This window comes from Saccopteryx leptura, chromosome 3 (assembly GCF_036850995.1).
Source record: "Saccopteryx leptura isolate mSacLep1 chromosome 3, mSacLep1_pri_phased_curated, whole genome shotgun sequence".
Taxonomy (NCBI): Eukaryota; Metazoa; Chordata; class Mammalia; order Chiroptera; family Emballonuridae; genus Saccopteryx; species Saccopteryx leptura.
In genome coordinates, this window is record NC_089505.1 from 119,623,012 (window position 1) to 119,637,426 (window position 14,415).

At 40.1% G+C, this 14,415-nt stretch overlaps 1 protein-coding gene across 1 annotated transcript in view; it reads right to left on the bottom strand.

Annotated features, from left to right (window-relative positions):
• TESK2 (testis associated actin remodelling kinase 2) overlaps nt 1-14,415 on the bottom strand; it is a 171,921-nt gene that overhangs the window by 134,232 nt on the left and 23,274 nt on the right. Inside the window, exon 2 of the mRNA XM_066376151.1 lies at nt 2,672-2,982. Coding sequence (XP_066232248.1) covers nt 2,672-2,893 — 222 coding nt within the window. The 5' untranslated portion in view covers nt 2,894-2,982. The remainder of the gene's footprint in view (nt 1-2,671; nt 2,983-14,415) is intronic.

Genomic DNA, 14,415 nt, shown 5'->3' on the forward strand with positions numbered 1-14,415 from the left:
TTAACGTTACTTAACTGTTCACTTAAAAACGGTTAAGACAGCCTGACCAGGTGGGGGCGCAAGGGGATAGAGCGTCAGACTGGGATGCCGAGGACCCAGGTTCGAGACCCCGAGGTTGCCAGCTTGAGCAAAAAGCTCACCAGCTTAGACCCAAGGTCGCTGGCTCGAGCAAGGGGTTACTCGGTCTGCTGAAGGCCCGCGGTCAAGGCACATATGAGAAAGCAGTCAATGAACAACTAAGGTGTCGCAACGAAAAACTGATGATTGATGCTTCTCATCTCTCTCCATTCCTGTCTGTCTGTCCCTATCTATCCCTCTCTCTGACACTTTCTGTCTCTGTAAAAAAAAAAAAGAATGGTTAAGACAGTAAATTTTATATGTATACTTTATCATTACTTTTTTTAAAGTTCAACATATAATTACTATATAACTGAATAATTCCACCTATTGGTAAATATGCAAAAAATAGAAAGCCTGACCAGGTGGTGGCACAGTTGACAGAGTGTTGGCCTGGGGCACTGAGGACCCAGGTTCAAAACCCTGAGGTCACTGGCTTGAGCATGGGCTCACCAGTTTGAGCACGTAATCATAGACATGACCCTATGGTTGCTGGCTTAAGACCAAAGGTCACTGGCTTGAAGCCCAAGGTCACTGGTTTGAGCAAGGGATCACTGGCTGGAGCCCCCCCGGTCAAGGCACATACAAGAAAGCAATCAATGAACTAAAGGTGCCACAACTATGAGTTGATGCTTCTCATCTCTCTCCCTTCCTATTTGTCTCTCTCTCTGAAAAAAAAAAAAAAAAAAAAACCACAACCAGGGACTCAAACAAATACTTGTACACCAAAGTTCATGCAGTCATTATTCACAATAACCAAAAGGTAGAAACAACCCAATTGTTTATTAACAGATAAATGGATAACTAAAATGTGATATACACACACAATGGAATAATATAATATTCATCTATGAAAAAGAATGAAATTCTGATATATTCTACAACATGGATGTAATTTGAGAACATTCTAAGTGAAATTAGACACAAAACGACAAATATCGTATGATTCCACTAATATGAGGTACCTAGAATAGGCAAATTCATAGAGACAGAAAATAAAACAGTTAAGAGGGGCTGAGGGTAGGAGAAGAAAGAGCTGTTGTTTGAAGAGTACAAATTTTCTATTTGAAATGATGAAAAAGTTCTGGAAACAGATAATGCAGAACACTGTAAATGTACTCTATACCACTGAACTATACACATGGTTAAAATGCTACATTTGTATCACATATATTTTGCCATATTAAAAAAAGAGAAAGAGAGTTGCTGGTGATGGCACAGTGGATAGAGTGTTGACCTGGGACACTAAGGTCCCAGGTTCAAAACCCCAAGGTCGCCGGCTTGAACATGGATTTATCCAGCTTGAGTGCAGGTTTACCAGCTTGAGCATGGGGATGCTGGTTTGAGCATAGGATCATTAACATGATCCCATGGTCACTGGCTTGAGCCCAATGGTCGCTGGTTGAAGCCCAAGGTCACCTGCTTGAGTCCAGGGTCACTGGCTCAGCTGGTGTTCCCCAGTCAAGGCACATATGAAAAAGCAATCAATGAACAACTAAAAAGTGACACAACTAGGAATTTATGCTTCTCATCTCTCTCCATTCCTGTCTCTGTCTCTCAAAAAAAATAAAGTAAAAATAAAAACTTTATAAAGAAAGAGAGAACAGAAGAAAAGAAAAAGGAAATGGTGAGTAGAGATAATTCTGTGGAGGTATTTGAGTATATGACATGAGTGTAGCAACAAGAGACGATTTTCTCTCCTTTAAAGAAAAAATCTTTTTAAGGTGAGAAAAGTAACAGAATGTTTACATACTGATAGAAGAAATTATTTAATACAGAGTGAAATATGAATTAGGAAAAGGGAGAATTTTTTAGGTAATGTCTTTGAGTAGGCAAATGGAAATAGGATATACCATACAAATAGAAATATGGCTTAGATTAGATCATGGATAGTTCATCCATAGTGACAGGTATAAAGACCAAGTAAGTGGGTAGAGATGTGGGTGAGCCGTGTGTGGTAATGTGAAGCTGTGGAAGTTCTCTTCAGCTTGCTTCAGTTTTCTCATGAATTAGAAAGCAAGCTCATCACTGAGAATGAGAACTGGAGAAGTTCTAAGAGTTTGATGAGAGAAAAAAAGTATGAAATAATCTTCTAGGCGAGTAAATGAACTAGGGAAATATGATTGCTTGGGAGAATTAAAGGCTCAATTTTATTAAAAGTAAGCAAACAAACACTGTATGTTGTGGTATGTGTATATATATCTTCATATATATATAAATTTTCATATATGTATATAAGATGTACGTTTAATATATGCATAAGCACAGAAAAGGGTCCAAAGGACACATACCAAATTTTTAATGTTACTTACTACTGGGGAGATAGATAGATAGATAGATAGATAGATAGATGAGCAGGGGAAGAGAGAAGTGGAAGAAATTCCTACATTATTTGGATTTTTGACAAGCATGCATTATTTTATAACTAAAACAATAAAATGTGTCACAAGTTAATAAATAGCTTGAGGCCTATGTCCTAATTAAATACAACTATCAATTCTGCAATGATGCTGACCATCAACAAGACAATGAGAAAAGCTGAGGCATCACTCACCTTGAACACTTCAGAGAAGAAACCAGACCCTATTTTTTCACAGGTGAAGTCATCTAAACGTGTCAGTCTGGAAAAGGCACTTATAAGAGCTCGATATGAAGATGGCCAAACCCTTCCCACCTGGGTCATATTCCCATCACTTCCACCACCTCCATCAAAATCTTCAAGACGCTCGACACGTGGAGGAAATCCTGCAATTGAATTTCGTTTGCTCCGATCCATAGTTGCAATAGTCACTTTTTCCTTCTTTTAAGAAGGAACTCCACACATAATAAATTTTTGTTGAGCTTCGTTTCTCTTCCAGTTTGACACTAAATAAAGAGATAAGAAAGATACTTCATTAAAATCATTAATAAATAAATACATATAAACTAATAAACATCAATGTAAAAATATTTCTTCTTCACATTCTAGTTTCTGATTTTCAGAACTAAAAAATACCTTATGACTTTACCTTCAAAAAACACTGATATATTTAAAAATCAAGATGTATTCAGTCTTTAACATGAACAGAATACTATAAAGATCACCAATTACATTCTAAAAATAAAGTAACAATGATAGTATCTCTCATTCAATGAACACTACCTAGGAAACACAGTATAAAAGCCAAAAAGGCCCTTGCCAGGTAGCTCAGTTAATTACAGCATTATCCTGATACACCAAGGTTATGGGTTCTATCCCCGATCAGGGCACATACAGGATTCAAACAATAAGTGCAGTAATAAGTGAACCAGAAGTAAATGTCTCTCTCCCTCTCTCTCTCTCATTTTTTTTTCTTCTTTTCCAAGTGAGAGGAGGGGAAATAGTGAAACAGACTCCTACATGTGCCCCAACCGGGATCTACCTGGCAACTCCCGTCTGGGGCCAATTCTCTGCCCATCTGGGGCCATATTCACAACCAAGCTAGTTTTAGTGCCTGAGGCAGAGGCTCCACAGAGCCATCCTCAGCGCTTGGGGCTGATGAACTCAAACCAGTTGAGCCATGGCTGTGGGAGAAGAAGAGAGAGGAGAGTGGCAGGGGTGGAGAAGCAGATGGTCACTTTTCCTGTGTGCCCTGGCCAGGAATCAAACCTGGGACAACCACACACTGGGCCAATGCTCTACCACTGAGCAACTGATCAGGACCTCAAATCAATTTTTTTAAGCCAAAAATATGTTATTTGATTCTCAAATAATCCATGACATAAGGATTATTCATTTCACAGAGCAGTCAAGTAATCATATAGTCACTAAATGGCAGAGATAATGTAAAAATGCAAGACTATCTGGTTCGCCTGACCAGGCAGTGGCGCAGTGGATAGAGCCTCAAACTGGAATGCGGAAGACCCAGGTTCAAAACCTTGCAGTCGCCAGCTCGTGCGTGGGTTCATCTGGTTTGAGCAAGGCTCACCAGCTTGAGCCCAAGGTTGCTGGCTTGAGCAAGGGGTCACTCAGTCTGCTGTAGCCCCCCGGCCAAGGCACATATATGAAAGCAATCAATGAACAACTAAGGAACTGCAACGAAGAATTGATGCTTCTCATCTCTCTCCTTTCCTGTCTGTCTGTCCCTATCTGTCCCTCTCTCTTATCTCTATCACGAAAAAAAAAAAAAAAAAAAAGACTATCTGGTTCAAAAGCCCGTGCTCCTATAAATGCCCTGCATAGCCTCACATAATTTTTCTTTTTTTTTTTTTTTTAGATTTTATTTATTCATTTTAGAGACAGGAGACAGAGAGAGAGAAAGGGGGAGGAGCAGAAAGCATCAACTCCCATATGTGCCTTGACTAGGCAAGCCCAGGGTTTTGAACCAGTAACCTCAGCATTCCAGGTCGACGCTTTACCCATTGCACCACCACAGGTCAGGTTCTATTCATTTTTTTTAAATTATTGATTGATTTTAGTGAGAGAGGAAGGGAGGGAGAGAGGGAGAGAGGCAGGAACATCATTCCTGTAGGTGCCCTGACCAGAGATCAAACTGGCAACTTCTGTACTTCAGGATGATGCTCTAACCAACCAAGCTATCCAGCCAGAACTAATTTTCTCTTCATTTGAAAAATTATTAAGTCTAAATATATAAAACAAATATGACAATGATTTTTTACTATAAAATTATATAATTTTAAAAGAAGAAAACTATATTCAAAAGCCACTTTAAAAAAAAATCAGTGTTGGCTATTGTATCAGTGAGTAAAGCTTTGACCTAGTATACAGACATCCCAGGTTTGATCCCTGGTCAGGGCACACATGAGAAGTGAACATCTGCTTTTCTTCCCCTCCCGCTCCCCCTTATTGAACGTTGGCCCCAGCAACTGAGGATAACTCAGTTGGTCCAAGCGTTGGCCTCAGGTGCTGAAGATAGCTTGGTTGATTCAAGCATCAGCCCCAGACAGGGGTTGCTGGGTGGATACTGGTTGGGGCACATGCAGGAGTCTGTCTCTCTATCTCCCCTTCTCTTACTTAAAAAAAAATGCAGTGCTGATTAAACAGCACAGTCCAGCCTGACCTGTGGTGGCGTAGTGGATAACGCGTCGACCTGGAAATGCTGAGGTAGCCGGTTCGAAACCCTGGGCTTGCCTGTTCAAGGCACATATAGGAGTTGATGCTACCAGCTCCTCCCCCCTTCTCTCTCTGTCTCTTTCTCTCCCTCTCTCTCTCCTCTCTAAAAATGAATTAAAAAGAAAAAGAAAAAGAAATATTTAAACAGCACAGTCCAGCAGAAGTGACTGTAGAAGTCTCTGCCCTATCTGTACATAAGTAAGAATGAAAACACAAGCCTACTTTTTCTTTTAGCCTATCTCTCCCTGCTTCTATTTTTTCCATGAGAATTTATTTTAAGGGTCTTATGCAAAGTACAACAATGTGACTCTTCAATTAGTGAAATGCTTTCATAAATGTGGCAAATACATAATCCAGACTACCTTTACCATCTCCAACCAGGGAGAATAATGTCAGGGCTCCCAAGGCCATCCTTACAATATGACCCTAATTCTAGCAATAGCCAGATGTTGGTACCACTCTACCCAATATGAACCAATCACAGTTGCATTCCTAGCAATTGGAATTTTTTTTTTTTTTTATTCATTTTAGAGAGGAGAGAGAAAGGGAGAGATAGACAGAGAGGCAGAGAGAGAGGACAGAGAGACAGAGAGAGAAGGTGGGAGGAGCTGGAAGCATCAACTCTCATATGTGTCTTGACCAGGCAAGCCCAGGGTTTCGAACCGGCAACCTCAGCATTTCCAGGTCGACGCTTTATCCACTGCACCACCACAGGTCAGGCTAGCAATTGGAATTTGAATTAAGATATTCCAGCCTCAGTCTGACTGCTTTCTAAAAAGGAAGTCATGTCAACTCAGGAGTGTTGGCCATGGCCATTTTGTATCATGCCGCCTAGAAGACAGAAAAAGACAAAAGTCTGAGGCCAATTTGCAAAGGAAAAAAAAAAAACAAAAAAAAAAAAACAAAGAGAGAACTTGATTTTCCTAATGTACACTAGGCCCAGATTCCTGAGTCCCAACTGCATCTTGGCTTAAGGCCAAATTGCATCCTGGTTTAAAATAATTTTTCAAATGAAAAGACACCTGTATCTTCAAAAAGAGATTATATTTGCTTAAGCTATACTGAACACAAAATTAGGGGATACTTTAAAAGTGAATATGAAGCGATAGAGTATCCCCTAATTTTTGTGAGCAGCATAGTTTCACCAGAGCTTTCAGAGAAGGAAGAATAATCTGAGTTCCCAAAGAGTGAAGCCTTTAAGTGCCACTACTGAACCTCTGCCAAAGAGTGGCAACAGATCATTGGCTCAAAAATTTAGGACTACAAGATCAAAAAATATTTTAGTTTTACAATCAATAGTAGAGACCATAAAGTTTCAGTCCTTCATTTGATACTTGAGAAAACAAGGTTCAGAGAGTGGAAATAATTTGCCCATAATTATATGCTATTTACTAATAAAGATAGACTTGGAACCAAGGATAGTGCATTTCTAAAAGTGTGCCTACTAATCATCTGCTTCAAAATTACCCAAGGATCTTGTTTAAAACTCTGATTCGTGGGTCTCAACCTTGACCTACTAAATCAGAATCTCTTGGAGTGAGACCTGGAAATTTTACCAAGCTCCCCAGTGATTCTTAAGTGCACTAAAGAGTTGAAGATACTCTACAGTCAGGGAAGGGAAGGGAATTTTACAAGCATTTTTTCATTTATTCCTCAAAACATATCATCAAGGTGTGATCCCCATTTTACAGGGGAAAAAATGCAGGCTCAGGAGGTTAAGTAACTTGCCTAAGGATACAGAGAGGGTAGAACCAGAACCAAGGTCCATCCAACACCAAAGCTCAAGCTTTTCCCATATTATTAGGGATCCCCAAAAATTAGGGGATCAGGGAACGTGCAGATACTCCAGTACTTTCAGCCTTTTGTATAGTGCCTTTTCACCAATAACATAAAAGTTGGTTTTGCATCTTATTTGCATAATCGAACAACTTTCTTTGACTTGTCATTTGCTTTTCTGATGTTCTTAATAATAAAAAAAATCAACGAAAAACTGATGATTGATGCTTCTCATCTCTCTCCGTTCCTGTCTGTCCCTATCTATCCCTCTCTCTGACTCTCTCTCTGTCTCTGTAAAAAAAAAAAAAAAAAAAAAAATCAAATGCTTCTTTTTTTTATCGCTTCATATTCATTTTGAAATATCCCCTAATGTTTGTGAGCATGTATTTAGTTCAGTGTTTTCCCACTATGAGAGTTGTAAGAAATTAAGGTAGTTATCTGGGTAGAAAGGAGGACCAGGACCGAGTACAGAGGAAAGTCAAGCTACTTGTAATTTGGATAGAGGTAGAAGAGAAGGGAAAAAAAACCTTAACTTTAGGAAAATAAAATACAAGATACTGAAAAGTTAAAATAATATATAAAACATAGTAGCCTCCTAAATTAAACAATTTCATAGGCTTGCCATCCATTGACTTTTCCATTTTTTAGATAAATTTCATTTTGTGAATAAAAAAATTTTTTTTTAATTTATTGATTTCAGTGAGAGAAGAAGAAAGAGAAAGAAAGACAGGAACATCAACCTGCTCCTGTATGCCCTCAATCAGGATTCAACTGGCAACCTCTGCAATTCGGGATGATATTCTACCCAAGCAAACTATCCAGCTAGGGCTGACTTTTTTTTTTCTTTTTTTCAAGACAGAGAAAAACAGGAGAGAGAGTGAGAAGCATCAATTCATAGTTAATTGACTTTAGTTGTTCACTGATTGCTTCTCGTACATGCCTTGACAGGGGGGCTCAAGCAGAGTCAGTCAGTGACTCCTTGCTCAAGCCAGTGACCTTGGGGTTCATGTCAGTGATCCTGCACTCAAGCCAGTGACCCTGTACTCAACTTAGCAAGCCCATGCCCAAGCTGGCAACTTCAGGGTTTCCAATCAGGGACCTCAGAGTTCCAAGTTGACGCTATATCCGCTGCACAACCACTAGTCAGGCAAGATAAATTTCATTTTGAATGAAATACATTGTTAACCTCCACAGGGACATCAGGAATAGACTCTGACCTGGGGTTGACAGATTCCATTCTCTACAGTCTATACTAAGGGAACTGCTCATTCCAACTGAGCTGGTTTAGGTGGAGTCTATTACAAGTATGCTTTCTCTAATCTTTATGACAACCTTGCAAGGTATGTATTATCATCTCCAATTTAAAGAGGGAGAAATTAAGACACTAAGAGTTTAAATCACTTGCCCAAATTCAAACACCAAATGACAAAACCAAGGATTCAAAGTCAATAGTTTTAAACCCAAAAACTTCTCACTATGAAGTTTTTGTATGGTATATAACTCTTCCATACACAGCTAAATTTCTGTGAAAAGTGATTTGAATCTTAGCTAAATAGAATGCTACTATTATCCTCCACCTTACCTTCTTCACACTGGACTAAAGAGTATACAGATGACAGCTCCACCAGCCTCTGGAGCAAACAGCCTTCAGTCATTCAATAACATTCATAGACATAAAAATTAATATTGGGGTGGTTTTTTTTTTAAGTGAGACCGACAGACAGACAGACAGACAGATAGGAAGGGAGAGAGATGAGAAGCATCAACTCGTAGTTGTGGCATTTCAGTTGTTCATCGATTGTTTTCTCATATGAGCTTTGACCAGAGGGGCTCCAGCCAAGCCAGTTACCCCTTGCTCAAGCCAGAGACCTTGAGCTCAAGCCAGCAACCTTGGGGTTTCAAACCTGGGTCCTCAGCGTCCCAGGTCGATGCTCTATGCACTGCAACACCACCAATCAGGCACTTCTTACTTTTTCATTTCACAGGAACAAAATAGATGAAACTTCACAATAGTGTAGATACAAATAAAATCTTGCAGTGCCCTGAACAGCTATCAACCAACAGGTAGCAGATATAGCAAAGTATTAGCCAGCAGCCAAAATCCTTCAATACCCATACAAATATGAAATCATGTGTGCACAAAGTTGAAAATGAATTCCACAAAGTGGGGAAAAGGGATTTATGAGAATTCTGTGGACTTATACACCCTGTGCATAAACAGTACAGAAAGAATGGAAACATGATATCCTAATCATATTTTGCTTTCTCTCAATAATCATAAAAAGGCCTAGCTAATCTGAAATTATTTGTTATAGATTAGATATAGCCACATCTCTTTTTGGCCTTTTAGCTAAGATCAAATGTGGCCTGACCAGGTGGTGGCACAGTGGACAGAGCATCAAACTGGGATGCAGAGGACCCAGGTTCAAAACCCCAAGGTTGCGGGCTTGAGTGTGGGCTCATCTGGCTTGAGCGCAGGCTCACCAGCTTGAGCACAGGGTCGCTGACTTGAGCATGGAATAATAGACATGACCTCATGGTCGCTGGCTTGAGCCCAAAGGTTGCAGGTTTGAGCAAGGGGTCACTTGCTCTGCTGTAGCCCCCTAGTCAAGGCACATATGAGAAAGCAATCAATGAAGAACTAAGGAGCCACAACGAAGAACTGATGCTTCTCATTTCTCTCCCTTCCTGTCTGTCTGTTCCTCTCTCTGTCTCTCTTTCTGTCTCTGTCACTAAAAAAAAAAAAAGATCAAATGTGAAGATATAGCCCAGAAAATCAGCCATCTTTCAGCATAGGAATACTGACAAGTATTTCAGCTCTGTGTATCAAGACACAACCACATGGCACATCTACATGACAGGTCTGCTCAGTTGCTATCCTTTCTTTTTTTTTTTTTTTTTTTTTTAGATAAGAGAGAGATAAAAGGCAGGAAGGAGCAGGAAGCATCAACTCCCAGATGTGCCTTGACCAGGCAAGTCCAGGGTTTTGAACCAGCGACCTCAGCATTACAGGTGGACGCTTTACTCATTGCGCCACACAGGTCAAGCTCAGCTGCTATCCTTTCTATGGACCAACATAGCAAATACAGACACATTTCAGGATGACTGCCTAATTAAAAATAAAAGCTATACTGCTGAACTTGCCATTCTACTATGAAATAATGAGTTGCAGTTTCCATTCAAACCAAAGGCAAGCTAACATAAAAACTGGCATCCCTATTTAATTGGCCACAAATATACACAATGGCATATATTAGTGACAGATAGAGCAAAAGCCAGGTCTTAAAACTGTATTATCTCTTTTAGATCTGTATTATCTCTTTTAGATAGGCATCTTATTTGCTGTTATAACTACACTAGACCAGACCCTCGGTCATGACATAAAACAAACTTATATTGTAAGCATTTGGAGGTCCACTAGTCCAATCTTTTGGTCAATTAAGAAATCCTCTCTATTAATGGATGCAAATGTTAACCGGGTTCCCACTAGGTACAAAGCATTATGATAGGTACTGTTATTTATTGAGCATTTACAATATAAGCCACACACTTTTCCAAGTGCTTTATATTTAATATTCATAAAAATCCTAAAAAATATACTGTTACTATATGTTTTACAAATGTGAAAAAAAAAGATGAAGGAAGTAGTTAACTTGTCCAAGCTCTCTCAGACAAGAAGTGGTAGAGCCAGAATTCAAATCCAGACAATACTCTTTTTTTTTTTAGAAATATAATGGGCAGACATTGATCAATAACAGTACATAGGTTTCAGGTAAACATTTCTAAAGCATTTGAACTGCTAATTATGTTATGTACCCATAACCCAAACCAGATACTACTCTTTTTTTTTAAATATTTTTATTTATTAATTTTAGAGAGGGGAGAGAGAGAGAGAAGGGGGGAGGAGTAGGAAGCATCAACTCCCATATGTGCCTTGACCTGGCAAGCTCAGGGTTTCAAACCGGCAACCTCAGAGTTCCAAGTCAATGCTTTATCCACTGTGCCACCACAGGTCAGGCCAGACCAGGGGTCTCAAACTCAACTCAGCATGTGGGCCGCAGAGCAAGATCACAGCCGTTCGGCAAATACAAGTAGGCCCCTAGGCTTACTTAATTTTATCCAAAATATTTTGAACTTCGTGGATTAGTCTGCGGGCCGCACAAAATTGTTCGGCGGGCCACATGCGGCCTGCGGGCCGCGAGTTTGAGACCCCTGGGCCAGACACTACACTTAATCACTATACTAACACAGTACTGTCTCTCTCGGAGAAGGATATAGAAAACCAAATGAAACATTACTCCACCCTTCCAAGAAGCTTAGCCTCATGGGGAAGACATATGTACATCTATGAGTACAATTCAGTGTGATAATTGCTAGTGACAGATTAGAAGTAAGGAGGGTGGTGACCCTGGCTGGATAGCTAAATTGGTTAGAGCATTGTTCCAATATGCCAAGGTTAGGGATTCAATCTCTGGTCAGGGCACATACAAGAATCAACCAATGAGTGCATAAATAAATGGAACAACAAATCAACATTTCTCTCTCTCCCCCTTCCTGTCTCTTAAAAAAATAAATAAATAAAAAGTAAGAAGGGCTTAATTAAGGCACTGGCAGTAAGACAAAGACGTAGAAAAAAAGTGAGCAAAATGCCCAGGCCAGATAACTGGGTTGTTTAAAGCATCATCCTGAATCATGGAACTTGGCCATTCAATCCTAGGTCAGGGAACATACAGGAATGGATCAATGTTCCTGTCTGTCTATCTGTTTGTCTCTCTCTCTTTCCTCTCAACCCTTTCTCTCTCTCTTAAAAAAAAAAAATCACTAAATAAAAAAAACTTTTACTAGCCCTGGCCAGTTGGTTCAATGGATAGAGAGCATCAGCCCAGCATGCAGAGGTCTATCCCAGGTCAGAGCACACATGAGAAGTGACCATCTGTTTCTTTCCCGTTCCCTCTCTCCCTTCTCTCTCTTCCCCTCTCATAGTCAGTGGCTCAGTTGGTCCAAGCATCAGCTTCAGGCGCTGAGGATAGCTTGGCTGATTCAAGCATTGGCCCCCATGGGGGTTGACGGTTGGATCCCAGTTGGGGCACATGCAGGAGTCTCTCTACCACCCCTCTCCTCATTTAAAAAAACAAACTAACACCTTTTGTTTTTTTAAAAAAAGAAAGTGAACCTGACTAGGTGATGGCAGAGTGGATAGAGCATTGGCCTGGGACACTCAGAATCCAGGCTTGAAACCCAGAGGTGGCCAGCTTGAGCACAGGCTCACCAGCTTGAGTGTGGGGTCACCAGCTTGAGCATGGGGTCACCAGCTTGAGTATGGATCATAGACATGATCCCATGATCACTGGCTTGAGCCCAAGGTCGTTGGCTCGAGCAAGGGGTCACTGGCTCGCCTGGAGTCCCCCAGTCAAGGCACATGTGAGAAAGCAATCAATAAACAACTAAGGTGCTGCAACTACAAGTTGATGCTTCTCATCTCTCTCTCCCTTCCTGTCTGTCCCTGTCTGCCCCCCCCCCCCCCCGTCTGTGCACACACACAGACAAAAAAAATGAGCAAATGGATATAGTAGGTACAAGAAGTACCTATGATGATTCCCAGTTTAACTAGAATCCTTCCTGTGTTTCTGGTTTGGGTGATTGGGGAAATGACTAGGTATTCACCAAAAGGTAAAAATTTATAAAGAGACAGTAACTTCTTTGCTGATCTTCTGAGTGAGGTGCCGGAATAAAAACCAAGTAACAACATTTAGAAAGCAGCTGAGAGACACCACACTTGAAGCTCAGGAGAAAAGATTAAGACTAAAGATGCAGATTTGAAAATCATTAGCATTTATACATATTCTAAAGAGTTTCTCAAAGTAGAAAATATAAATAATAGGTAATATTTACTGAGCTGTTACTATGTGCCAAAGCCAAGCCTCCTCATTATGTCCTTAGGTGAGATCAGATAAGAGGCCAAGAGAACATCAACATACACACAACAAAAAAGAAACAACAGAGATAAGAATAAACCAAGAGAAAGTATGTCACACAAACTAAAGGTGGAAACAATGAATACATCAAATGCTACAAAATATCAATAGTCAAATATAATAAAGTGTCTACTGCAGGGGTCCCCAAACTTTTTACACAGGGGCCAGTTCACTGGCCCTCAGACCGTTGGAGGGCCGGACTAAAAAAACTATGAAAATCTCTATGCACACCACACACATCTTATTTTAAAGTAAAAGAAAACAAAACAGGAACAAATACAATATTTAAAATAGAGAACAAGTAAATTTAAATCAACAAGCTGACCAGTATTTCAATGGCAACTATGGGCCTGCTTTTGGCTAATGAGATGGTCAATGTCCCATTCCATATTTGTCACTGCTAGCCGCAACAAATGATGCAAGTGTTCATCGGTTAGTCTAGATAGGGTTGGACATTTTAAATTTTTCATCCTAGAAATGTCTGTTTGCAGACATAAGTGCTGCCAAAAATTGTTGACATTTTAAGAGCATGGTTCCTGATATTAGGATATGTCTCTGATGAGAGAGAGGCATAGAAATTAGGCAAGTTGTTTGACTTGAATGCGTCTTTCAGAGAGTCACAATTCTGCAGTTCAGCCAGTTTCATTTGGTAAATTGAATCCACATTTTCAATGTCAATAGAAAATGGGTTACGGAAAAGCTGAATGTCCTGTTCATGGAGATGAAGCTCTTTAAATCTAAATTGGAACTTCTTTTGCAACTTTTCCAGTGAATCCACACATACTTCTTTTGGGAATGCAATCAGGGTTTTTCCGCTAACAGATTTTGAGTTAAGGGGAGATGGCAGAAATTTTCCTCCTTCACTTGTTTAATAAGGAGGCCTAATTTTACTTCAAATGCTTTTACATGTGATTGCATATCACAGATGAGCTTCCCTTTTCCTTGAAGTTGCACATTGAAACTGTTGAGTAGCTCTGTTACATCTGTCAGAAAGGCGAGGTGCCATTTCCATTCTGCATCATTGAGCTCTGGTACTTCTTTGTTTTTTGAAAGCATAAAAGCTGTAATCTGTGGAAGTAAGTCATAGAAATGTCTCAAAACTCTCCCTCGACTCAGCCAACGGACTTCGGTGTAGTACAGAACATCTTCATAGGCCACATTTAGCTCAGACAGAAATTCCTGAAATTGCCTGTGGTTTAGTGCATTAGTTCTAATGAAGTTAACACAACGTACCACAATTTTCATAACAGAGTCCCACTTCAGTGATTTACTACATAACGCTTGTTGGTGGATGAGGCAGTGTATGACTATTGGATGAGAATGGTTAAGTTTGTCCATCTCTAGGTTAATGCGCTTTCTTAGGCCCCACCATACTAGGCGCACCATCAGTTGTCACACTGGATAGTTTAGCCCAGTCCAGCTCCAAATCCTTCACAGTTTGGGAAACCTTTTCAT